This window comes from Aquila chrysaetos, chromosome 10, assembly GCF_900496995.4.
Source record: "Aquila chrysaetos chrysaetos chromosome 10, bAquChr1.4, whole genome shotgun sequence".
NCBI classification, from domain to species: Eukaryota; Metazoa; Chordata; class Aves; order Accipitriformes; family Accipitridae; genus Aquila; species Aquila chrysaetos.
Genome location: NC_044013.1, coordinates 14781968 through 14809710, shown reverse-complemented (window position 1 = coordinate 14809710; position 27743 = coordinate 14781968). Strand labels below are relative to the sequence as shown.

Genomic DNA, 27743 nt, shown 5'->3' with positions numbered 1-27743 from the left:
AGAGAAAAAAAGATCAGGAACTGAGTTCAGTCACTCTGGGAACCCAGCCTTTATGTACTGTTTACCAAAAGGATGAGCTGGGGAAAGGGGTGAGGGGCAAATGTGTGCATTAGGTCTCACCTGCTGATTCTCAGGAGTCATGAATATTCTTATAATCCCCGTCTCTTGGCCCAACAGGCTACAAGCCTTTTCACCACAAAGCTCGATTTCAGCAAGGATCCGGGAGTTGCTCTAAGCTTCGGCAAGTGGTATAATATTCCCTTGTTTCCACATGAAAACAGCCTCTTGCCACAATGTTTCTTCTCTGTTACTCATCTACTAATAGCATTTATCTTTCAGACTAGATTAGATACTTAAATAAATTCTGTTCTGGGCTATGCAGAGAGACCAGTCAGCATGTTTTTTTCATTGCATACATATGCATGCATAGTATATATATTGAGATACAGGTATAGTTATATAAAGCATGCTACACACTGGTAGCTAAAATCAGGACAACAGAAACAAAACTGAAAAGGGACATGAGCAGTAGTGTGAATTACACCATATATTTTTCAAGCCAGACGGCACTATTGTAAGCATCTAATCTGACCTTCAGCACATCACAGGCCAGAGAATGTCACCTGGTGTGGGCATAATTTACATGCCAATAGGGCAGAGGAGGCCAGAGAAGGAGTTTGTGCTGGCAGGAAAAGCAAACAGGGTGTGTAAAAACATGTAACAAAGCAGTGTAGAGAGATAAACCTTCACGAGATAACCTCTGGCTAGCTGTACTTCCATAAGCTTGTTGAATTCTCATTTTCAGGCACCGGGCAATGGAAAATTATTTTCTTTTACTGAAAAGGAAATGTTATCTCCTCCAGCTGAACGGATGGACTACGCATAAACTGACAGGAGGGAAAAAAGGCCCTTTTAAACAGGAAGCTCTTATTTTCCTTATGGCAAGAGTATCCAGTGGCAACCAATCTTGGGCCATGAAACAAACATTTAATAGCTTAAAAAAAGCTTCTTTGCAAAAAGATCTAATTGATCAGAGCTGCCAGATAAAAGTCAAGATAAAAATTAATCTTTTGTCCACTGGTTAGAGCAGAGGTACTACATGATAAGAACAAAAGGGATAGCATTGCCTTCCTGGTTATTGGTGGGGAACTTTTAAAAATGTTATTTATATATTTTTGTGAAGGGCCTTATACAGTTAACATTCATGCTGGTCCTGCTTGTGAGAAAGTTGGAAAGGCCTCACACAAAGCTATACATCATCAGTACTGGAACCTGTGAAAGTATAAAGCATTTTAGCAAGAAATCCAGGGGGTGGGGCAGGGAAGCTATTCTATTTGGATGAAATATTTAGTCCATAATTAGTCCTAAACTACAAAATAATTTGCACATGCAAATAGCTTTCAGGTTAGGTGGATTTGAGATTACAACTGTTAGATAAGCTCATCTTCCACCCGAGATATACAAACATACCACAGAGGAATCACAAATGAAGCATGAACAGGGTTTGTTTGGGGGATGCCCTGAATCTGTGCAGAATGTGGAAGTTTGCTTTTCAAGCCTAATACTATGTATTTCATAACATGTCATTATTAATGTAGTTCTATAAGTACATGCAGAAAATACATTAATATGCATAGGCATCAATGTGATAGACAATATCCCTTATGTCTGTACATTCAAGTTACAGTCCAACAACATCAAATCACTAACATATCTACATTTTTTTAAGGCAACACCCTTACCTGGGGTATGACAATCCTCTTTCATTCCCTTTATGTCTGTGTCTCATACCAACTCTGAGGCCTGATGTTCTTGCAGATTTGTCCCAGTGTCTGACTTGGCTTGTCGAAGCCTTCTGTAAAGCATACACGCAACACAAAGTGATAAGCCAAAATGATAAACAGGCCTCTCACTAGATTACTACTGGGCTAAGTAGATGGAGATTGCTGTGCATCTCCCATTTTCCTCCCAGGTGTATGCTGCTGTGGCAGTTCAAGTTACCCAGAACATTTCTCTTCAGCAGAACACCTCCATGAATACCGAGAGTGAAATAATGTAGATCGGTTCCTGTTGTGGTTTACTTACGATTCTACACTTCAGACAACGCAAACTTATTGCTGTGTACAATTAAGACTTGGAGGGAGTAATATTTTTGTGTTATGTTTGATACCTTAGGAATCCATTACTCGGGACGTACGAATGACGCTCCAGACATCATGGCATTGACAGCGCAGAGGACAAACTTACAACTATGCAGGATAGCTATGGTGGTATTCCCACCTCACATTTTGCTACCGGTCACATTCCTCCAGCCTTCCTTCTACAAAAGAATCTTCAAGGATGCACAGCTCTGGCAACTCTGGCATGAAAGGTCTCATCGCTCCTAAGATTCAGTCCTGGTATGCAGGGAACCATTGCTTTTCTTACCATCAAAACACACAATCCAAGATCAATCCCTAAACAAACCAACATGACTCTTCAAACCTAAGAAGTTCTCTGCCAATTTCAGGCATAGGTCTGAAAAACTCCTTTGCAATCCATTGTTGTTAGTGTATGCTGTACTCAGTTTTTGCCTCAGCCTCAACATCTTCCCAACTAAAACATGTAAAGCTGGGCTGTTCAAAGGTCGTTCTTTGTTTGCTTCTTGCCTGCTCTTAAGACAGACATTTCAAGGCATGACAGAGTATATGCACACTGGGGGGGGGGGAGGTGGGGGTGGAAGGGAAAAGGTGTCCAGGTGTTTAAGCAATGCCAAATGGGAAAGAATTCCAATTCACTGCTTTCTCCTTTAATCTACCAACTCCAAGGGACCAAGCGTGTCATGACTTGTACCCAGAACACTTTCCGCTCGGGTGAGTTCAGACAAGGTCTGCATTAACTCCCCAACCTGCAAGAAAATTATTTGAAACAAAAGGTTCAGATATGTCCCTTTCCCTCCAACAAGCCTGGAAACAAATGGTACAGGAATGAGGTCAGAAAGGAATCATCCGCCTACCATACCGCTGAATTCATTTACCTACCTCAGAGCCCATTCAAGGAAAGGGGTGGGATGGGGAACAAGGGATGATATAAAGCAGAATGAAGCTCTGGGGTCGCTCGCTACATTACAAGATTTGACAGGCCTTTGCCAGCCTTCAGCTTCTTTGTGTCTTTCACATAATAGAGAAACACAAACTGAGCAGCCTGTGGTCTGGGGGTTGCACTATTAGACAGAGCAAACCCTTTGCAAATGCTAATAGTATTGTAGCATCCTGTCAGGCAGCAACACAAAAAAGGATGTTGATTTTCACATGAACCAGAACAGACTCATTGTAACGAAGGTTGCAATGAATGTTCCATCTCTAAACATCAAAAGCCATAGGCAATTGGCTTGTGGAGATGAGGCAAAATACTGCTTCAAATGTTCTTAAATATAGGGGGCATACTGTTACCTTAATGCTTATTTCATGAGGCCAGCAAAGAGAGAACAGTTGCTTGAAATGGAAGTGAAAATGATCTTTGGTTATGATTTCTGCAGTGAAATAATTTCTAGATCTAAAGAGGCTTTTGTTGTGCAATCTACTGTTTTCCAGCAGTCTGGAAGAGATGCTTCTTTATGAAATATGAATATGCAGAGTCAGTTAAGGGTAGGTTATGTAATTTCCAAATGGTAAGGTTGATAGTAATAGAGAACAAACAGGATGTGCTTATCCTTCGCAGTTCTAAGGATGTGGCAGCTGTCAGGCTTGTCCAGTGATGCCCAGCTCTTTTTTGAAAAAAAGTCTCTCAAATATTGAAGAGGATACAACACTTAAACTATTTCTGTTATAAAATTTATTATAAAATACCCTTTTAATCCAAACTTCACATCTTCCCATATATTAGGAATGGTATAATCCAAGTTGTTAATAAACGCACCACTCTGATGAACCTTCAAAAAGTTAATTGTTGTCCTTGCCAGTTGTCACTACCACGGATAGGTCAGAAATCTGTTTTAAAATCAGAATGTGAAATCACCAGACAGGTTAGGACGCACTGCTCTGGAAGCCCTCTTAGATCCTACAGACTTCCAACAGCAGCAAATGAACAGCCTTCTATCAGTGTTCTGCAACACAAACACACAACCATTTGTAGCTATGAACAGTAAGCAGCTTTTCAGCAGAAATGGCCAGAAATACTTCTGGAATTGGCTCTAGAACAGCTCCCAGACCCTATTCCAGAATCAGTTGCACAGCCAATGGCAGGCTCATTTCATCTCCAGAACCATCCTAAAACCCCATCAAGAGTCAATTTGAGAAACACTACAATAGCTGCTAGACTGAACTCTCAGCTTTATTGCCACAATCACTTCTAGAGCCATTTCTGGAAACATTTCGCCACTGACCGATGGCACCAACTCAAGAACACTTATCTAGAGTCAGTTTCAGAAACACTTCTAGAACAGTTTATGAGGTTGGCTCTAGAGTTGTTTCACAAACTATTCCAGAAGCACCTTCAGAACTATTTCCTGAATCACTTCTACAGCCAAACCTAAAATCATACCTGTGATTTTTAGCATTTCTTACAGAACAACAGCTTGGATAATTTCACCTTCTGATGTGCCACAGCACTGAGGTGATGGCAGATGCAAGCAAGATTTGTGTATGCAAAAATCTGCATGGGTTTTCTATTCCAGCACCGTAGCATAAATAATCATTACAATCTCTGTATCCTTTCAGCTTCTTCCCTTTGTTTCTGTATAGTATTTTACACTGAAAAATTCTGGATGACAGCCTTGCTCTGTAAAAGGTCTGTGATCACAGCCATATAGAACATATACCACTTTTGTCAAAGTACAGTGTAAGTGTTAAGAGTTACCAGACTACATAGGACCTATCTTGCAAGGGCTTTACAATGCATTTCATTTATCTTACTGAACAAAAACTAGCAAGTGATTGGTCATGGTCTTAAATATTTCTGCAAGGGAAGATGGATTAGTGAACCAATTACAAAATAGAACAGGATCCAATAGCTCTAAACTGACATAAAAAATAAAATAATCAAGTACCTTGGAGATCACTGCAAGTCACTGCAAGGGCATCATACCAAGTAAAGTGATAGAATCCTCCAAGAATTAAGATTGCTTGAAATCTTCATGTCAAGATGAAAGTAGTTTTTTTTTTTTTCTTTAAGCCAATTATTAAGCTCTATAGAAAAATGTATTTATTTCCATTATGCAGGTGATCAGAGAGTGTTCATAAAACATCTCCTAGCCTGGAAGTCAAGCATCAAGAACCATGTGGGTACACAAGACAGCAGTAACTGGAAATACAGTAGTTCAGGCTAGCATAGTAGTTTGCAATCAGAACTGTAGTCAAACCTCTACTTTCTCTCCAGGCTTTGGAAATGGGCAGGTTTCTACTTCTCAGTCAATGCAGTTCTCTAGTCAAATGCTTCCTGAGGAAATTAAAGTAAAAAGAAAATATGGGAAGCTAGTTTATTAGCTGCTGTTTTTTCAGATAGCCATACATACTAAGTTCTTGTGAGGTACCCCAATATCTGAGTAATCTTCACCACTGTACATCCCATCTGTGTGAGGAAGCATGACTGGAACATTTCCTAAAGCACCTCAAGACCTAGAAACACATTCCAAATAGTCAAAGAAAACTCACACCGCAACTCCGCAAAAACACAGAGGTATCATCACAGACTGAGTTCATATGGCACCACTTCCACTGACATAAAAATATCCCACAGACATCTTGAGGACCAAATCCCACCAAGAACAAAGAGTTCTAACTGACTCAAGGGGCCCTGGGTCAGGCTTAGAGATCCCATATTTCAACATTTCTCAGCTGAAGTGATGAAATCTCTTGCATCTTTTTTAATGCAATTGTTAAGAGTTACTAAGTTACATTTAAGATACACAAAAATTAAATTCTCTAAACTTTACCTTTGGAAATACACCATAACTCAGTTCAGGTTCAAAATATACTCAGTCAAAAAATTGATTAATATATTCTTGATGGTGAAATAGAACACACCAGCATGTTTGTAATAACTAAGAACTTCACTTGACATTTTCACCCTCTAACTTAACTATGCTTGCTTTTGACACTTTTATACATTTCCACATTTTTCATCTCTCTCATGGTCTCATAACTTAGGATGACGTTACTAGTAGCCACTCAGAAGGAATAATTCTTGACATTTGAAAAAGCACCATTTGTACCTTCTTCATGAAGAAGCAACAGAAAAACCCTTGGCCATTAATATTTAAGCCTTGGCTCAAACATCTCATTTCATGAAAAACAGAAATAACTTATCATATCTACATGACAGTAAAGAACATGCTTTGGAAATGAAATATCCATTTATGGAATAATTTATACTTGCATTTGCTGATCCCCTCCCTAATCTCAAAAAGCCACAGAAATTACAGATTAGTCTTTGCTCCTTAAAATAAATTGCTTTATGCAGAATCTGAAGGTAGTATATGTAATACAGAAAAATACTCTGAACTTGTGCAAAACTGTTTGGAATAACATACTTTTCAGTATCACATTAATTTTAGAGACAGTTCAAATGATTGTGTTTACTATCTAAAAATTGTAATAGTCGGCACATCCTTCTTATGCTGCTTAACATAACTACTAATAGCACTTTTTAAGCCTATTTTTACTTCTGTTAAGTGACGCTAACTTAGTAGTGAGATAAGCATAACTTGCCGTAACTCTCAACTTAACATAAAATTCTATCAAAACAGCATAAAATTACCTGTTACATATTTGTTAAGACCATTTTTGGTTAGTTTAATCATGAAATCAAGTTAATGTAGAGTTATAATTCTTCACTGATCCTAACATGCCCATGTCTGCATTTAAGCTTTGTAGAGCAAATGTGCAGCACCTTCAATACCACAGTTTTACAGTGAATATTTTTTTTTCAATTGATTTTGTAAGATTTTTCTTCATCTAAAAGAAAAATAAGGAAAAAAGATATATTCTGGAATTCATGGGTTGGTAAGCTGACTACTCTATAATTCTCAAATCCATTGTCCCAGTAAGCATGTTTATTTTAAATGCACCTGAAACTAACACTCCATAACCAGGCTTCATTTATACTTTGAATATCAGTTCATTATCTAAACTTGCAGAGAGATAAACTCTCAACATAATGATTTTTCATAAGACATCTTTGTCTAAATGTATTACGCAAACAGTAAGGTAATCATTAATTTATATAGTAAAAGATAACACTTGGTACAGTGACTTGGTGCTGACACAGCACTTCTGAATCAGACATTTTAATATCATTAACAGTATACTTTTTCACAATTTAACAAATGAGAAAAAGAAGGCCAAAGTGACTTCTGAATTAGGTGCAATAGCACTGCCTTCAAAACCCACATTTTATTATTCCTTCAGTTACATTTTTATTCAATAAATACCTAGTTTTCATGGAATACAACATGCTAAGTCTTAGATGAGCAGCACAGAGAAGTTGGAAGTAAAACTATAGGAACATCACACTAAAAGAGATGAACACTGGGCCACTGGATGCGACATTTTGCAACATTTACATTACGCAGAAGTTTCAAACAGTGATCTCTAGGTAAATGCAAAAATTCTTTTTGCTGTTGTTTTTTGGGGGTGTGTGTGTTTGGTTTTTTACAAAGAGGAATTTAACAGAAATACAGACATATTTCACTTGCTATACAACCTAAGGACTCTGCCTTCAGAATTGTGCAAGCTTACATTTCTGAAGTTATCTTCAGAGAATGATGATGATGATATAAGCCAAAACATTCAGTTAGATCACCTTGAAATATTTAACCTCTCAACACCATTTTATGAATAACTCCACTTTTTGTCCACTTGACTAAATAATTTTTCTGAACATTTGGGGAACATCTTACCAAATTTTGTATTGTTTCCTCTGAGAGCAAACAGAAATAGTGTCTGCTGGAAAATGTTCAGATTCCTCTCTTAATTGCCATGCATCAAAATCAACAGCCTTTTCAAAATGGAAAAATAAATTTTTCAATGTACATAATCAGACAACTGCAAAACAAACTGTTTCAGGCCTAACATCTTCTTCCACAGAAGTATTCAGAAGTGTGTCCAGATCATTTGTGGCAAAGTGTGGGCAGAAAAATATGGTGGTGATTAATCACCAGGCACCTATGATACAGAGCCTATATCATGCTTAAATTTGTCAGAAGTGACATTTCTATGGCAAAACTGAAAGGCAGTAAAAGAAAGACTACTTACTATTTTTACTATACTGAATGATAGAAATCAAGCGGGTGTGGAAGGACCTTGTGCATAACACTTATAAAAGCAATTTTGGTCTTACAGTAGCTGTTAGAAAAATGAAATTAATTATATTTTTCCTTTTTTAGTTAAGGAGGTTGGACAAGTTGGACAGAGTATCTTTCTACATTTCACACATACTCAATCAGGTTACTTTGTACCTATGGTGAAGGGAGGAGCTAACAAGGAAATCACAGTCTGTGCAACCCCAGAAATGAAATGTCATCGGCTATGATTCAATAGTAACAACATATATTAGGAAAGAACGGGTAAAAGGAGCAGCTGTTGACATTATTTCCTGAGCCAAACCTTTTCAGGTGTCAGTGAACAGCGGTCTGTACTTTCACTTGAAAGCACTACAGGAATTGCTTGGATGATGTCTCTCAAGAGTTTAAGAGTTTAACAAAATCCACAACTTCCTCTCAAGAGCTCAATAGCATGCTTTTAAATCTGTACCAGAGTGATCAGAGAATGCTTCAACACAAAGCATAACAAATATAAATGGCATTACTTAGAAGGGCATTTTAATGTACATACAAATACTAAAACTTTATGTCAAACTCCCAGGATCATTTGCAGGCAAGAGAATGATAACAGATAAAATCATTTTATGAATCTGATCCAGCTCTACCATACAAGACAGATGACAAAAATAAGAGCTTTTTTTCCTGAAAGGAAAAAAAAAAGCCACCTTAAATGTACAACTTCATCGAACTCCCAAGCTATCTCATTGACACACAAGTCAGATTCTTCTGTCATGTCCATGTAGCTTCAAAAATTAAAAGAGCAGGTGGATTTTAACTGAACTTCTCAATCCCATGAGACATTATTTTCTTTCTCCTCCAACATTTCAGGATGCTCTCCAAAAGATAAGAAAGAGAATGGGACACAAAAGCCATTTCTATTCAGTCGTCTTTGTGCAATGTATCCTGGAAAAGGGTGCATTCTTGTGTAAGTTGCTGTTGAAACAAAAAGGAGATTATTTTAAAATGTGTGCAAATATATGACAGCACTTAGGCTTATGTTTTTGAGAATTAATATAGAAGAAATGAATTTGGAAATTATCTGCATGCAAATATTTTTGCTAACAGTACACAGAGCCTTTAAGGGGAAAAAAAAAAACAAAACCGGAAAACAAACCAAAGTGCTTTTATAGACAAGAAAAGTGTTCTCTTAATTTTGATTCCAGTTAGTTATGCCTTCTTTCTCTTAACACAGATAAAAATAATGAACTGAGAGTAATCAGATAGCCTACAGTGTTTCACAATATCTGAATAACTAGCCAGTAATTGTATTTCTACTAAGTTTCATATCTGCTTGTGGCATAAAAGCTGAAACTATAGTTCTGCAGATTAGAAGCAAGAAGCAGCAGTAGCCAGGCACTGGAATAAAACAAAAAGGAATTTTCACAAAGTCTGTATGAAAACATATGCATCTAAAATAGATGGATAATAATTTTGTACTGAACAATGAGAAAATCATAGCAATCTTTTTATTATCTAAACATGATTACCTGCTTGAACAGTCTACTTTTCCTGATGGAGGGCTTCTATGAAGGCTTCAAGTTTTTCCTGGATTTCCCGAACTTTTTCTGGAGGAATTAAAAACATCAGCGTTCAAATACCTACTACTTAATTGAGGACATGCCCAGAAAGGGAAAAAAAAACCCCAAACAAAAAACCAAACCTGCAAACATGAACAAAAACTAATGCTGTCATCAATATTACCCTATGCATTTATTTTCTTAATTACTAAGATTTAGAACATTTTTCTGTATCAGAAGAAATGAAACCCTGTCCCATTTGAAGAACTTCTACAAACATATTTTATGATTATCATGCTAATTTAATAATTAAAAAATTTATCAAAGCAATCCAATACTAGAAATCTTGTATTTCAAAAACCTGAAATTTCCATTAGATCATGCACAGCAGAACTACTGTACACCTGTTACATATAGGGAGTTGTTGTCTTTTAAATAATGCCCACTAATCCCTTTCTCTTTTAACCAAATATCCTCATTCTCCACAGCAAGTGTCACAAACACTACTAATCATTCTAAAAAGAGTTGAAAGCTAGTGCCCTTTCAGCAGGGAGAATTTCAGGGAACCAAATGTCACTATTCAAGACACCTATTCAAAAGGGCACGCACAATGTTAAGAATGTTTAAAACTTGCACTTTATTTCCTTGCATTTCAATAGTAACCAGATGGATGTGGGCAGAATCTTATTTCATATAAATACTAAAGCTGGGAGTTTATTTCTCTACAAAAACACGACTTGAACACAACTACAAATAGTTACTGAAAATGAAAAGGCAACATTGATTGGAAAAAATTCAGGGGTTTAAGCATTTTTCCACTCTTTTCTCAATTCCATACAACACTTGTCATGGTATAACCTATTTGATTTATTCAATTGCTTATGAAGCAAGACTTAGAACATAGCTGGAATCCAAAGCCTGCAAGATTTCCTGTCTTTCTCTCACCACTTCCTCATTTGAAGCTCCTTCTGTGTGTGATTATAGCCATGAGAAACACACACTTCAGAATATGAAGGAACAGGGGAGAGCAGTAGGACAGACAACAATAAGTTAGATAAGCATAAACATGGACAAAATTTTCTTTTTTCAAGCTAAAAATACTATTGGATTAAAGCTGTATGTTCCCTTGTATGACATATAAGGTTTGACTTTTTTTTTTTTTTTTTTTTTTTTTTTTTTTACATCTTTTATTAATGTTTTCTTCTCTTTAGCAATACCATGTTATAAACTTGCTTTGCTGAGTTGAAATAGCAGCAAACCAGGAAGAAAAATAAAACTATCAGCCTTAAATGGGATACATAAGCATGAGTTGAGAAAAAAAACAAATAACCTCCAAAGAGAATGCTCTAAGAAAGTACCTAAGGGAACTAAAAGTTTCATTCAGTAACAAAGTGACAATCCCACTGACAGTTATGAAATCCATTTTAGAGTAACTCTAATAATAATGATAATAACAATAATAAAATCTCAACAAAACCCTGTAGTCCTGTTCTAAGAGAAGTAGAGAATTTTAGTTAGTATTTGAAATAAAATATGGAAAATATCCTGCATGAGGATGAAGAAATCTCAAACATATCTTTATCATGCAATTCTTAGGTGACGAAGGGCAAGCCACTTATATTTTCAACACTTCAGTGTCCCCTTCCCCAGTGGTGCTTATCTACAAACACTATACTATACTATAAGTACAGTGAGGCTGAATCACACTCTGGGTCCTAAAGAGAACACCAAAGAACTTTCTTGAATTTCAGCTGATTTTGTTTTTTTAAAGTACATTGATATTAAATTAAGATTACAGTCAGTGTGAGGGCAGAAGCTGTATCTTGGAAGTTAAGAAACAGCAGTACCTGATTTTTACAAGGAAAAAAACCCCAACCCTCAATTCAGTTCAGCAGAGAATCTTTGAAAGCTTCCAATGAAAAAAAGTAGTCCCATGATCACTTCTCCTTACTAAGCACATTCAAAGCGTTTTCATTACTATCTTTTTAAATAAAAAAGAATATGTATTGTTTGCATGTCAGTATATAAACCTCTTTGTGTAATGAAAACATTAATTCTATGGCATTTATTTAGGCAACTACTTAGCTCTGCTTCCAATACTGATGCTCTGTGTATGTTTACAAAATTAGCCTTTGAAATAATGTCCTATTATCTTGGACAGAGTTGACATACTTTTGGAAATTATTAATCCTGGACCTCACTCTCCAAATTGAGCAGCAGTTGCCAGTGATAACTGGAGATTAGATCTCATGACCCAGAAGATCTCTTCATGTTGTGCTTTCAATAGCTTTATTTTTTATATGGATTTTTTTTTTAATTGCTACATGCTTTCCCTAAGTATGTTCTGTATATTGATCAAGCCATTAGACTCAGTGAAAGCAGGCAGATTTAGCTGTATTAAATGCAAACACTTTCCCTCCTCAACCTCTTGCTAATGAAATATTCCAGTCCTGAAAATTAATCGCATCAGCAAAAATCTATAATTATTATTTCATCCTTAAAAAAAGGTTTGTGCCAACAAAAATCGATTTTAATTTTCTGATTAGGGCATATTAAAATAACAGGATAGCAAATATGTATTCCACCAGAATATACTGAATCAGCTGTGTTTGCTCAGAGAACAGACATACTAAAATTGACTCCATATTATGAGCACTTTATTAGTTTTTATACTTAGACTGAATTGAAATGATTGCTTAACTGTAATAATTATGAGGTCTTGAGGTAATTTAATATTTTGAAAAAACATGCTGCCTATTCTTAAAAAAGAACAGTTACAATGACTGCCAAAGAGCTGCAATTATTCATGCTATGCCCTGTATTCTTAGCAGTAGTAAAGCCTTTTGCAGCAGCAGACCCCAGCCAACTTTTAACATTTTCCCACAAGTCCATTCTGTAGCATAGAGAAGCAGTCTGCTACATTGGTTTACTTTTTGAATAGGCTAATGGCAGAGTTATGTATTTACACAACACTAATCTTAATAAACCAGTAAATATCAATGCTCAGGCAGAACTCTTCTAATGAGTGCAAGTGCAGGGTCTGCAATTCTGGGATAACTGCCCATAGTTTCAACAGCACCATGTGACATTGCATTTGGAACAATTAATTGTTACAATTCAAGAGTCAGATGTTACCCATCTTTATTTGGGGAAGTTCTCTCCTCTGTGAAATGTACAAGCTGTGTACCCACATTTGCAGGGTTTTGATTGACACCTAGATCAAAATACTAGTGACTTACACTTGTAAGTTATAGTACATTTTGTTTTGAGGAACGTTTATCAATGTGCCAAACCCAGAACATCATTTGGGTTTCAGGTAAGAATACTTAATATATAAGTAAATTAAGGGATAGACAAAGATGACCTGTTGCTCTTTCTAGGTTTTGTGATACTGTGTTTTAAAATGTACAAGTAAGCCACAGATTAAAAGCATTCAGCTTGCTAGCAAATTATTTTTCTAACAGGCTGAACTACCCCAGCACTGTTATACAATGCTCCAATATCACAGAAGGCTGTTGAAGTACTATACTCTTATTATACAGTACTGCAGAATTTTAAATACACACTATCGCTTAAACTGGATTCTAGAAAGACAGCGTGGTCTTTGGAAGTTTAATGCAGACCTGAAGTTACAAATACATAATTCTTCCAGCATCGGCTAAACACTGATGAAAAATCAAATGAAATCATTGAAGACTTACTGTAACTAAACCCTTGTTTCCATCTTTAGAATAGTAAAATTCACAGGCCTAGGGGCAATGAATGGCTATTCTACTTCCCATTTACCCCGTGTTTACCTAAAAGATAAGCTGGTTCATACATCAACTCATTATGCCTCTTGATCTGGTCATGAATATTCCCATAATCCTCCCTCCATATCCCATAAAACTTCACTGACAGAATGAGGAAATTCTTTATTCAGACGTCTTGAGGTGCTCATTTATGCTCAGTCTCTCCTTATCTCCATATGAAATGATATTGCTACCTACTCATTTTCTTTTCATTAATCCTGTGATCCTAAATCTAAAAGGCTCAAAACCAGACTAATTGATCAGTAATGAGGATTTGGATACACTGTGAACACAGAAAGATGCAGCCACAGATAAAGTTTGGTTTTACTAATATCATAAGCTGTTCAGAAGGGAAACCCCTGAAATATTCAGTCTTACAAGGAGTGCTTGCTTGCTGATTGCTGCCTCAGGTAGCTGAGCTGACCTACTAATTAACAGTGCAGAAGCTGGGGAATCACTGCTAAAATGAAATAGCTAAAGTTATCAAACGAATCTCCTGATGTAAGGCCAAATAATCTCAAAATAATATTAAACACAAATTACAAAAGCAAAGTACATTACTGATTTATTTCAACCATGCTCTAAGTAGCAAGAAAAAGTTTTCTAGGTATTTTCCAACTGCATTAATTGGTTTAATAAAAGATGTGGCCTCTGCCCACAAAGCCTGTCTTGCTTATGCTTCTGAAGATAAATGAATTTTGAGACATTCAAATCATACATACTTACCTGTAAAAACCCCAATGGTTTTAGCACAGAATTTTAAAGACGTTAATGTCTGTCTGTGCCACAACAGGGAGAAAACTGCATGAATGTTTTAGACAAATCAGAAAGCTTTCCCTTCACCTGTTTACGAGTTTGCCCATAGGACATCAAATTTCAGTTGCAGCATCAAGAAAAATTGTAAAAATCTTTCTGGACACAGATCCATCTTTATTTTGAACTTTGATGAAACTTATAGCATGAAATAACCACGATAAAAATGTGTTAATACCTCATTATAAATCCTCCTGTTCTACATTAAAGTGATTTCTACCTCCAACTAATGTTTACATGGCTTTGATACTTGAAAGCTCAGGGTTGTTACTCCTTTTGCTCTGGATTGTGCTTAGACTTTAGTCCCCTCTTTTTTTTTTTCTTCCTTCCTTTCTTAATCCTTTCCTTGCCTATAAACATTCTTACTGCTTGCTGTGCTACTTCTATGTTCTGGTTAATTAACCATAGAGGCAGAAATGTTGAATTTACTGCTGTGAATGCATCATCTTTCCTCTAGTAAAAAGGAAAGCCCAGTCTGTAGTCAGATTTCATCAGAATGCCCAGAAGCACACCATTAAAAACTGGAAATGTTGATCCACAGTTTCCTATTGAAAGTCAAATTTAAGCTTCGGGCTACCTAAGACACAAACCCCATAGCTTTATATGACCCCCAGTGAACAGTCAGGTGGGGAAGGGGGGGGGGGGGGGGGCGGGGATCACCTCTTTGGAGTTCAGCCTTTTGTACCACATTCCTCGATTTTCTAATGGCCATGCAAAAGCTTTACTTCTTGTTGAAATAGTATGAGGCGGCACGCTCCCAGCCACTCCAAATAATGCCCCAGAAAGCAGACTTTCCACCCACAGTTACAAGACCTGCATCAACATGCTTTCTCATGTCTCACACAACCACAGCCTAACAGCTACTATAATTTACTGATCATTGCAAGGTCATGTCCTGCTGAATTTTAGAAAATCCTTTGAAACTACCCATCACATTTTTTGCCAGTTTCCCCTTGTTCACATACCATATTTTCCTCTGGATGAGGCCAAGAGGAAAGCTAAGGTTTTTTTTTTTTTGGGGGGGGGGGGGGGGGGGGAGAAGGCAAAACCACCCAGGCTGCCCTTAAAGAGACAGAATATCATTTATCAGCTGCAAAGACAGATTTATAAGTAGAGGGCCCCCTCTGTTCCTTTAAGGCTGCAAAACAGATGGGAAGTGAATGGACAGTCAAAGGGTCAAGAAAACACATGGGAGGTACTGCTTGTCTGCTGTATGTATGTTCCCAGCATAAGAAAGAGGTCAAGATTGTAACTGCATGGCTGGGTGCTGGAAAGGCCTTTCTTTAAGCTGCTACAAAGACAAACGCTTTTCCTCATCCTGCTGTCAAACTGCTATAAATATTGGTTTGTCAAGAGTTTCAGCAGCTAAAAGTTTTTTAAAAAAGGCTGAGCAGGAGGATGAATCATGTGAATGATTCTTAAACAATTAGCTCATTAGTGTAATAAAAGCACTGCAGAACCCTAAAAAGTTTAAGTGGAATTTATAATAGTTCATGTAGTAAATCCATGAATCATTAAAAATATACAGCCTTTAAAATGCAAGCTTGCAGAAAATAGCTAGCATATTCTTTAGTTACTAGTAATTAGACTGAATGAAGATGCTAACTGATGCTATATCGTAGTTGCTTTTCTTTATTTTTTAGAAAACGTTTCATATATGTATTGCAATCTATAATGAGATTTGAATTTGCAGCCAGTTTAATTTTGTTCTTTCTATAAATTCTGACTTCAAAGCATACTCACTGGAATGGGATAATTATGATACAAAAATGTTGTAAATACATTTGTAAGTCAGGCTTCCCTGCTCAGATATATAAAGCTAGACATCCACTATTATATTCACCAGTTACTGACAACTTTTCTACTTGCCTTAAATCCCTTTGCCATCCTAAGATAAAAGGTATTTTAATCTGAGCAACCTCCAGAATACCTGTACTCCAGTTATCAGTTTCAGAAAGACAATGAGAAGGACAGTGACCCACTCTAACCATCCAAGTGCATCAGGTGAGATGCTTTCATTATTAGAGAAGATAGTATTTCAGTGTCCTCTCAGGAATATTTATTTTAAACCCTAGAACAAGACAAGACACTAAACATACTATTTTAATTTCACTATTAAAACATCCAAGGGTAAGTCAACATATCAGTTTCATGGATATGAGTTCATCAACAACTGCCTGCTGGTGAACTGCTTGAAAAGCCAGGAGAAAATGTCAAGGAGCCTGTTTCTTACAGAGACACATATATAGTGTTCATTTTTTCTTTTCCCTGTTGTAGGTGAATCTACCTCTAAAACAGGAAGAGATCACCTCCAGATTGTATATTTAGCCTGCTGTAGAAACATAATAAAAATCTTAGTCTTAAGAAGTCATTTTAGACAGAAAAAAAAAAAAAAAAAAAATCAGAGCTGTCACCACTGAAGTCACTTTTGTTGGAAGTAATTATGAATCCCTGCATATCATAGCTGAGCAAAGCTACCAGCTGCCTGTACAAAACAGTATCACCTTTATTTCAGACTTAAGATAACCAGGCAGTAGTAGATGAGAGCTTGTCTGAAAACACTTCAGCTATTTTTACAAGGTATTGAGCATCGGAACGTTATTTTAGCATTACTAACAATGCTTTTTAGCACCAGAAACAGGAATTGTGCATTGCGCTGATGAAACTGTAGCTTACTAAACAATCAATGTCTTGATCTATAGCTGCTTCAGATTCACAAGCAAGACCTCTGCAGCTTAATGAAACAGCTTTGGCAACTCATTTACCCCTCCTCAGTTAAACAGAACAGAAGTTGACTGTATTTCTTGGAGCTGTCCCTGGGGCTCCTCAGGCTGGCAAGCACGAAATCTTCCTGTCTCTGACAGAGCATATGAGAACTGAGCTATGGGGCTGAAGCAAAACTGACAACTATGTAGACTACTGACTTTATACAAGATATGTTTCTATGGGCTATTACACATCAGCCTCGCCTGTCTACAGAAAAGAAACTAAGTATTACCAAATCATGATGTGAAGTCACAAACAAGTATATGTTTCTATATTGTCATTAAGGTTAGCTTAATGTACAAATTATTATTAACCTATATTAAGCTGCAAGTTTATGAGAGTCACAGTGTCTGCAATAGCAAGGTAGGACAGAGCACCTCTCAGTCCTCTGTCTCTATCTTAGATTTTTAATTAAAACTGTTCTAATAACCCAATCTTTTAACAGAATTTAGCTGTCCTGCTTACTGGACAGCTAGAAGGAGCTTAGTAGCAAATGACAAGGCAACCTCATAAAACAGACTGACGTCTTGAATCAGACTTACGGACACAGAAAGATTTAATTTAAAAATAAAAACTGTTAAGCTAGAATGAATCAGAACATGATGATGCTCATTATTTTGGGTGGAAATAGCGAAAAGTATAGAGGCAAACCAGAAATATTACCCAATGATTCATCCAGTGATGTAAAAAAAAAAAAAAACAACTTAACTTTTTCTTATGCAGAAAGGACATATACAGCTATAAAGGTCAATTACTTATGTAAGGTCTACTGTAACCTTAAGGCTATAAAACTGTAAAGAGACTTTAACATAAGAAATAACTGATATATGTTGGTTTTCCACCCAAAATAAAGCATACTCAGCAGTTAGCTAGATAATAAAATAATATGCTATCAGGACTATTTAGGTGAAAGGGTCTCTAAAATATGATGTCAGAAAATGAAATGGTGATGAGAAAGTTTTAGATCATAGTAAGTTTCTGGCTATCAAAAATGAAGTTCAAGTCATCATGCTCTGAAGAAAAACAGGTTGTTCTATTATTTTTTCTTAGTTTGTTATCATTCGCTAGCTGAAAAGATTTCCCTCCCTTTTGTTTTTATATAGACTTCCAAATTAGAAGCAAAGTGGAGTCCACTACAACATTAACAATGTGCAATATACACGACACTGACTTCTCCAGCTTTTGGAAATGTGAATATTACACTCCACAGTTCTATGCTAGTTCAAAACAAATACATACATTGGTCAGTTTAAAAGTTTGCATTTATACAAATAGTAACCTGTCCATGATAAGTACTTATTTAAATTTTGATTAATAGGTACCCTCATAAGCAACCAGTACTAAAAAGAAAATAGCATCCAATTAGATGTTTTGATCCTTGCATCATTAAGGAAATTTTAGGAAAAAAGTAAATTTGGCAGACAACACCAGAATGACCCTCGAGTACAAGAGACATAGGTCTAGGGTAAGATTAACAGGCATTAAATATGTCATTACTCATGTAGCAGTTTATCATTGTTTTTCAATGTCAACCTTAAGTGATAGGCTTCTCTTAGTCAGTGACAAATGTGCTGAACTTTGTAAGGATCCATTTTAGAACCTGGACATCAGTGCCTAACTCTTCATCAATAACTTTAAGAAATCACAGCAGACAGACTTTGGTCATCTGGGATTCTTAAGTTAAGTAAACCATCACTCTATCACAGGAGGTTTACAAGTGATGTATGTTCTCCCTTGAGGATTACTTCCCTCTCTGAGAAGATGAAGCTTTTTAAAGCACGTTCTGCCATGACACAAAGCAGGAACTACCTTATCTGCACTTTGACACAGACCGTCCTACACATTCTTCTGGTTTTAATTCATTAGTTTTGTGCAGCTGCCCCAAAACTCAGAGAGGGGAAAAAACCACCCCAAAAGCCTCCCTATAAACATTCAACCAGTGTCTTTCATGTCAAAGCACACTTGCTTGGGTTAATTTCATAAATTATCTACATGGAATTAAAAATATGGCAATCATGCAAAAATCATTAATTTGCACTCTAAGAAAGTACCAGAAAGTTAGCAAATCTACTAAAAATAATGGAATGCATTGCTGATGACTTGCTCATGTTCAAAGGTAGGGGAAATTGAAGACACAGCTGCACAGACTGATTCCAAGCCCATTGGCCACTGACTTCCTGCACCAGGGAGCACCAGGACCTCTACAGAGCTCAAAGGGAGCACAGGAGTCAGACTGCCACCAGCACAAGCTTGAACTCATTAGACACAGACAGCCCACACGACCACTTTATTTGACTGATTGAGATTTGGGCAGAAATGAATGTGCTCTAAATGACAACCAGCCTCTGATAAGATGCAGGCTATATTAATGTCCTGGGGGAAGCTGCTGGCAGGGGACTGTGAAGAGAGCAGCTACCCTGGCACATGCTTAGCAGAAGTCGGAGATATGTTTGGTGATTCTCAGGGGAAAGGGCTGCTCTGCTTCTGTCTGGTTAGAAGGCCACAACATTTCCTGGTGTAACATTCTGCCAACTCAGGATCAGACTAGCTCCTCACTGCTATGACCGACTGAAAGGCGCAAAGCAAGACTACTGTCGCTTCTGTGAATTGTCTCACAACTATGAAGTGATTATATTTTTACTTAGGTAGCTTCTAAAACTCCAATATTTAAGCATCATGGAAGAAATGACAGCACAAAATAACAGTAATTCTGCAGATTCTAATAAAATTACTCCTCCTTTTGCATTTCCTAGGATGCTTTCCTCTTTCCCATGTCTGTCTCTGAGCAGCAGAGCCGACATCTGGGCTCTACATTCAAATATCTTCAAAATTATACCTTTTTTTCTTTATCTTGTAAACACTGAAAACGATGTTGGTTCTGAACAAGCACCTTAAGGATTGATTTAAGGACTACGAACCACTGCCTTTTGAGCTGTTTTGTCTGCCTCTGGTTTCTACAGGAAAATTACCCAAGATCTGCTTATTTGAGAGATCTTTCCCACTACAGCTGAGCTTTACCCCCTATGAAATGTTGTGACCTTTTAAAAGAGTTGAAGCTCATAATAGAAGAGAAAATGGAACCAAAGGCTTTAGAAAGCCAAGTCAAAGCATGATTTTAAGGAGCACATGTAATCAGCAATGTCATGTAGGACAGAGGTCAAATCAAAATAGTGTTGACAGTCACCTCAAGGGACTGAAATTTAATTAGGCTACAGTAATGACCACAATATAGGATTAGTTTCACACAACATTTTTATTCTGCTGCTAACAGCAATGAAAGAAAAAAAAAAAAAAGTAACCACAGAGCAAGTCATTATCTGCAAAGTACTGCTCACAGATTTTATCCCCAACTTTGCATAAATGGGTAACAAAAAAGGAGACTTGCTTGGATTTAAATCAGTTTGTTACATACAACAGACATGACAGAGTCCACTCAGCTTAGCCAAATACACATCACAGGAATTCCAGATCCTGAGTCAGCAACTTGCATATGGAAGTACCAACCTTAGCTAACATTAGCTTTCCAACTCCATTAAAACTGCAAGTTTATTATACGCATATATGATATTAAATAATTCATGCTCAAAGTTTGCAAAAGGTTTATATTCAACACTAATGGATTCAACAGAAGAGAAAAAGTTAAGAATTTAATGCAGTGACTTTAAAGCAATGACTTTAGATACAAAACTTGAAAATATTTTACTGTAACACTGGTTTATTTAGTTTTTCTATGTTTTAGTCTTTAGAAGAAAATAATTAAGTTCTGCAAACTGTTATATTTCATACCTTACAAATGTATGACAGAATTTAAACAAATGGCCCTAAGCTATCTTTTCTTCATGTGAGGGCTCACTCCTCAAAAGTTTCAAAAAGCTTTTGTGCAGAATGAAGCCTCAGCTAGCCCACGACACCTGTACAGGTGTCAATATCACTGACAAATGAACTTGGAGGCTGACCCCTTCACATTCATACCTAGTAATTTCAGGATCAAGTTTCCACAGGCATTCCGCAAGTCCCTTCCCACCTCCTGCCAATGACTCTCCCTGTGTAAATGCACGTGGTTTTACTTATAATTTGGTGAAGCTCTGGGTTTTCTTCTCCTTTCTTAACTTGTGAGGGAACAGGATACTGGATGAATAGTATGCTGACCTAGGAAAGATGCTTTGCTTGTACTACACTTGTATGTGTTTATCCTGTGCACATAAAAGATGCCTTTGCAACATTCATAGTTTAGCTGTTTAAAAGGAATAAAGGAGAAGAAATAAGTGAAGACAGAGCATATGTATTTCTTTGGAGTCTGTGAAATTTCATCTCTAGTGAAGTCAATGGCAAAGCTCCTGCTGACTGCCTGAAGCTAGGATTCACCATAAGTATTCAATGTACATGTGCACCACCTAGCATGTTTTAAATGCTACTGCATTATGGATATATGTAGCTTAGGTTTAGGATAAGACACTGGAGGATCCCATTTCCTTTCCAAAATGGTTAAAGCATTCAGTTCATAATAGTTTTTCAGTAACAAAGCTTACTAAACTAATACTTTCCATACAGTTGCTAATGAGGAATGTGTAACAGATAAAGTGACCACCCCTTACAATCTTCATAAATTATATGTCCTACAAGCAAACAAAAAAACCCAGAGTAGAAAACAAGAGGGACAAGGCTAGGCAAGTGCTTCTTCCTCCCAGAAGAAAAAACCTAACATCCAAGAAACCAATACCAACTGCCTAAGCCATGCACATGCATCAAAAAAGTGAGAAAAAGTAACCAGAGACAGGAGGCTCGGCACCAGCTCTGCTACATGCTCATCCTCCCCACTCCTCCTATAAAGGCCATTCATTGCCATCTTGTGTTGGAAAGTTGTATGGCAACTTAATTACTGTACAAAGTTCACAATATTGAGGAAGTTTGCTTTGGCCCTTTATATAAAAAAGAGCAAGTCCAGCAGAGTGGAATTCTGGAAACAATTAGGTAGTTCTGGGAAGCCTTTCACTAGGAGCTCAACATTAAAAAGAATTGCCATGTTAAAAAGTAGCCTACAGAAAGTTAAGATTTATCCACATGCTACCAATTTTGCATAGAACTATAGAGTATTTCTGCTGAAATTACTACTCTATCATTTGTGTTAAAAATAAAAAAGCAGAAAAGATATTATTTATGTTGAAATCAAATTCTTTCACCTATGTATTAATTTTTTCCAGAAAAAAAAAAAAGCATTACCCTATAGTGAAAAACATAATTAAAAAGATATAGTTCTAGGGAAGGTGTGACTTCAAAGAATTGTATTTTATAAACAATCAACCCACTTAAGCATTGCCATCAAAAATGCCAGCAGTTTTACCATTTCAACAAATTTTGCAGAAAGCCCCCAACACTTTAAAATACATTTAAAATTTAAAATCTTTTAGTAAGTTCAGAGGCAGCCTGCATGAATGTTCAATGTCAGCCACTTCAGAAAAGTTAAACATGAATACAGGAGAAAACAGTATGAGGTAGTAAATACTAGAAAAGATTACTGATAGAATTAAAGGATATACACTGACTGATCCATCTTCTAAGGTATTACAGAAATGAAGACTAATGAATATTTTAAAAAAAGAGAAAGTGGAAAAGCTTTGTGTATAGCTACACACACTTGCGCGTAACACAGCTGTAGGCATTTGGAGGGACTGACTTGCCACCATTAGAGACTAGATTCTCCCTCCAGCCACAAGCAGTGCCTTAAAGCCTGCAATACAAACAGGGCAGTCCTTAAAAGAGGCATTTTTATGAGTGGAAATTCTCCTTTTAAAATATTGTTTACCATTGTACTTTTAGCTCCCTCTACCCCATTTTACTTCTTACAGAGCCTAGCACATCGTATATTTAAGATACTGATTTAACTAAGCATATAGTAAAATACTAAGTTATGTGGAATATAAGTTTCAGATAAAAATATTTTGTCCTTCAGCAATGAGTACAATCAAGATGCATGTGCTAACTGGAAAGTAAATGTAATTCTTCCTGTTGCTGATGAGGCTATCCAAGATAGGGTGAAAGATCTGGGTATGTTCTTCAACTGACAGGCAACTTAGGTAAAGAACTTCAATACACACAATGCACCAGAATTGCGAGGGAATGTCCTGGTTTTGGCTGGGATAGAGTTAATTTTCTTTCTAGTAGCTGGTATAGTGTTATGTTTTGGATTTAGTGTGAGAAGAATGTTGGTAACAGACTGATGTTTTCAGTTGTTGCTAAGCAGTGTTTATACTAATTCAAGGATTTTTCAGCTTCTCATGTCCAGCCAGCAAGAAGGCTGGAGGGGCACAAGAAGTTGGGAGGGGACACAGCCAGGGCAGCTGACCCAAACTGGCCAGAGGGATATTCCATACCACGTGACATCATGTCTAGTATATAAAACTGGGGGGACTTGGCCTGGGGGTGATCACTGCTCAGGAACTAACTGGGCATCAGTCAGTGAGTGGTGAGCAATTGCATTGTGCATCATCACTTGTTTTGTATATTCCAATGCTTTTATTATTATTGTCATTTTATTATTATCATTATTAGTTTCTTTCTTTCTGTTCTATTAAACTGTTCTTATCTCAACCCACAAGTTTTACTTTTTTCCTTCTGATTCTCTCCCCCATCCCACTGGGAGGGGGGCAGTGAGGGAGCGGCTATGTGGTGCTTAGTTACTGGCTGGGGTTAAGCCATGACAGGGAGGTTGTAAACAACCACATTAAAGTAGGTTCCTACCAATTGCTGAATATGCCTGAAGTATCCAGTTAGACATTTAAGAGACAGACAGCAGTTTCCTCTTGTTTCTGCATCCTCAGCAAAACAGTAAATATCTCAACTGTACCTACAGTTTAAAAACATGGCAGGGAAAATGACTAGGCTGATGGGCTCTGAACTGGCTGTTACTTCTCATGGAGTCCTAGCAGATAGTCCAGTGCAGCCATCAGCTCATTGCTCAGCAGCAGGCAAAACCCAAAATGGACTACAAGGAATTACTGCAAAAAGAAGAGATTAAAATGCAGAAAGCATCATAATGCAACTGTATAAATCCATAACGCAGATACATTTTGAATATTGTATGCAGTTCTGCTCTTTCATCTCAAAAAAAGTTTAGTAGAACTAAAAAAGGGGAAAAGAGTGGCAAGGCTGATTGAAGCTATGAAACAATGTCCATACAAGGAGCAACTACACAGATGAGAATTTTTGAACCCAGGAAAAAGAAGCACAAGTGCAGGTAGCACAAACATCTATGATGGCATGAGTGGTACAAAAAATGAATACAGAAAGATTACTGAATGTTTTTCACAGTGCAAGAACTAAGGAGAACCAAATGAAACTAGCAGGTGGCTCAAAAACAAACAAAAGGAAGTACTTTTTCACACAATGTGTAGTTAAAACTCTGGAACTAATTGCCACAGGATGTTGCAGATGCCAAAGTTTACATGAGTTCAAAAGCAATTAAGAGAAATAAACAGGAGAAAAAAAAAAATCCATGAATGGCTATTAATCACAAATATATTACCTCAGGATTAGGAAATCCTGGAACCACAGATTGTTAGATGCTGAGAGAGCATACCAGGCAAGTACTACTGTATGCTTAACTTGTTCTTTTGCTGTTCCCTAAGTATCCACGCCTGCTCATTGCCAGAGACAGGACACTGGGATACACGGACCACGGGCCTCTTTCAATGAGAGGTACAGAATACAGGTATTCTTATGGATTGATTGGATTTTAGGGCATTTTAGAAGTCACTTTTTCCAAGTCAGCTATTCATCTTCTGCTCTGCCCCTTTTTGTATCTTACGAAAAGACATTTCTTCCAGATGGTCTCTAGTCCTAGGGCTTCTTTATTTCCATCTTTGTAATTGTTCACTGGTACAAGTATCATGATGATGCTTATGATAAGGAGTACATTTACATTACATTTAAAGCCCTTTTTTTGAAGAAAAAGGAACCTTTGGTACATTATAAAATATGTAATTTGTTAGAAACCGTTCAAAAGATCTGTTTACGCTCTTTAAAATACCTAGAATAAGAGAAGCAAACACTGAGAAGCAGCAAGACTCAGGGCCTAAAGGTCATCAAGGAACATTCATATACAGGGTTAAAATACCATTCAAGGCTGTAGAACACAGATAACAAAACCTGCTCAAATAAGTTTTGAGTCTTATATGAGCTCTCATTATGAGACTAGGTCACCCCATGTTAGAAACAGTTTGACATTAACCAGTATCCTGAACAAACAATAAAACATTTCCAGTGCTTCAGCATTAAAAGGCTGATGTAACAGAAGTGAGACAGTGTTGCTGTATCATCAGCATCAAGAGGAAGTGTCTCAACCTCAGGGTATATAAATAATTTAGATTTGCAAGTACAGTTTCGAATCAGGAAGTAAATCCCAGCCTCATATTTACCAATTTAGACTGGAAACTAAAAGACCATTTGTAACCATCAGAGGAATGACATCCTGGAACATGTTTTCAGTATGAATAGTGAGCCCCAACAAGTTAACTGATTTAAAGATGAAGCTCAAGATATGCGAATGAGCTGGGTTATATAAACGCAGCTGCCTGAATCGGAGAGAGACTGGACTTCATGATTCAGGAGATCCATTCCATTCCTAATTAAAATACAAATACTTTATGAATGGATGTTGTGGGAGTCAGGATTTTTTTTCCTTAAGCAGAGTCCTGATCATCACTAAATGCTGTAAGAAGGAAATTACTTGTATAGCTATCTGAAAGTTCAATGCCCTATGCTATCAAAGTCTGTCTCAGGAGTATAAAAAACCCTGCACCACAGAAAAGCACTCTATTCACTAAGGGAAAGGCAAAGAAATCCCTTTTTCCTGTCATTTGCCCATAAAAATTATAACCACTTAGCAATAAAAGCATGCAGAGAGAACATCGTTGATTTGACTACACAACTAAGCAGTGGTAGTACCCATAGGCACAATAAAACAGAACATGTCATCATACATCATTTTGTACTGAGTAACAACTATTTCCTTAGAATAATGTGTGTGGGATCTGTGACCTCCTGAATCTGAAGAAATACAGTGCAGTGACAGTGTTTTCACTACATAGTAATTTATGAAATGCATACTACAAACTTGAAGCATATATCCTAATACACAGATACCTAGGATTATAAACACACAGATGGGCTGCTCTTACAGCTTTAGTCTTAGTTTGCAAAGTAACAACCCCAGCTGTCACTGCTGTGAAATGGGAGGTTATTCCTGATGCTGGTGAGAAGCAAAACTGACAATGCAAAAATTCCAAGTTGATTTCAGTGCAAAATAAAGACAGATTATCTCAAACATTATGTATTTGCTAGTGTTCCTTTACTTTGTTTTGAAACATGAAGTATTTAAGGATAAATCAAAATCACCAAAGTTTTACTCTATACCAGTATTTGCTCAAGAAAAAAATTAACATCTTGCATCAAAGCAAGAAAGCAAGCAGCACTGCTCACTAATAAAAAGAGATAACTTCCTCATTAAATACCTGTGTCCCACTATGCAGGCTACCACTAGTTTTACCTCAACATATATATGGAGAGAGGAAAAAGCCTTATTTTGTAAAACCAATTCCACCCACCCTATAAGAATGGCTACGTGAAGGTTGATACAGGGTTTCAAAAGGAACACAGGATGTTTGGAGAGAATTATGAACCTATCATAAAAATTATATAGTCACACCAGCTGTTTCACAGACCAGTCAAAAAACCCAGACAATATGCCCTAGATTCACTAAAACTCCTACTCACAATTCCGAAATACCATAGCGACACTTTCTAAAGGACAACAAATACCGTAACTGATTGGGATTTTAATAACAATACTTCCAATAAGATAACACTTCCAATATAACCAAACTAGCACCACCAAAACTAAATCTTTAGATTTTTTTAGTTTATTGTAAGCAAAATTTTTGTTTCATATGACATTTTGGATGTGAAAAATGGAACACATAATTTGTGCTTAAGAAACTAACAGCAACTGAAGGCTTCTCTGTTCCAGTGAACCCTGGATATCAGAACATTGCTAAATAAAAGTAGAAACACTGACCACAGCATTCATTTATTCTGAATTAAATATCCAAAGTCATATTTTAAGAGAAAATTAGTTTCTACATCAAACACAAAATTCTAAGAAGAAAGGTCACCTGTGATGTCAACATGCAGATATTTATATTTCTACATGAACTCTATTTATCACAAGCTTTTTCTCTTTTCCCTTTTGCATAGCATTGGTTTTTTCCCCCCTGCCAGTCCAGGTGTACAGCTGTGGTTTAAGTGGAAGTCTCACAGAACAATAGCAGAATGCTGCCAAAACCCCAACAATATATGTGCAAGAGCAAGCCCCATCAACTAAAAGTCAGTCTAAACCTTATTGGATGTGCAGGTAGACAACAGGATTATCACCTTGGCCTGGACTGTCCCCTTAAAAACTTCCACTATTTAAAATCTTACTGTAATAACCACAAAACCCCTTAATACTTTGAGTGACTCAAAGCATTAAACTACTGTAATCCTTCTGGAAGGTTAAATCTG

The 27743-nt window shown here is 36.9% G+C and overlaps 1 protein-coding gene and 1 long non-coding RNA gene across 5 annotated transcripts in view; one reads left to right on the top strand and one right to left on the bottom strand.

Annotated features, from left to right (window-relative positions):
- Positions 1-7230: 7230 nt before the first annotated feature.
- OPA1 (OPA1 mitochondrial dynamin like GTPase) overlaps positions 7231-27743 on the bottom strand; it is a 60004-nt gene continuing 39491 nt past the window's right edge. For all 4 annotated transcript variants that reach the window (XM_030029260.2, XM_030029262.2, XM_030029261.2 and 1 more), the window contains 2 exons: positions 9787-9864; positions 7231-9232 (listed from right to left, as the gene is read on the bottom strand). In XM_030029260.2, coding sequence (XP_029885120.1) covers positions 9800-9864 — 65 coding nt within the window. In that variant the 3' untranslated portion in view covers positions 7231-9232; positions 9787-9799. The remainder of the gene's footprint in view (positions 9233-9786; positions 9865-27743) is intronic.
- Positions 12646-17927, top strand: LOC121233617. The gene is made up of 2 exons (XR_005933485.1): positions 12646-13132; positions 17123-17927. It is a non-coding gene; the product is annotated as an uncharacterized LOC121233617 (long non-coding RNA).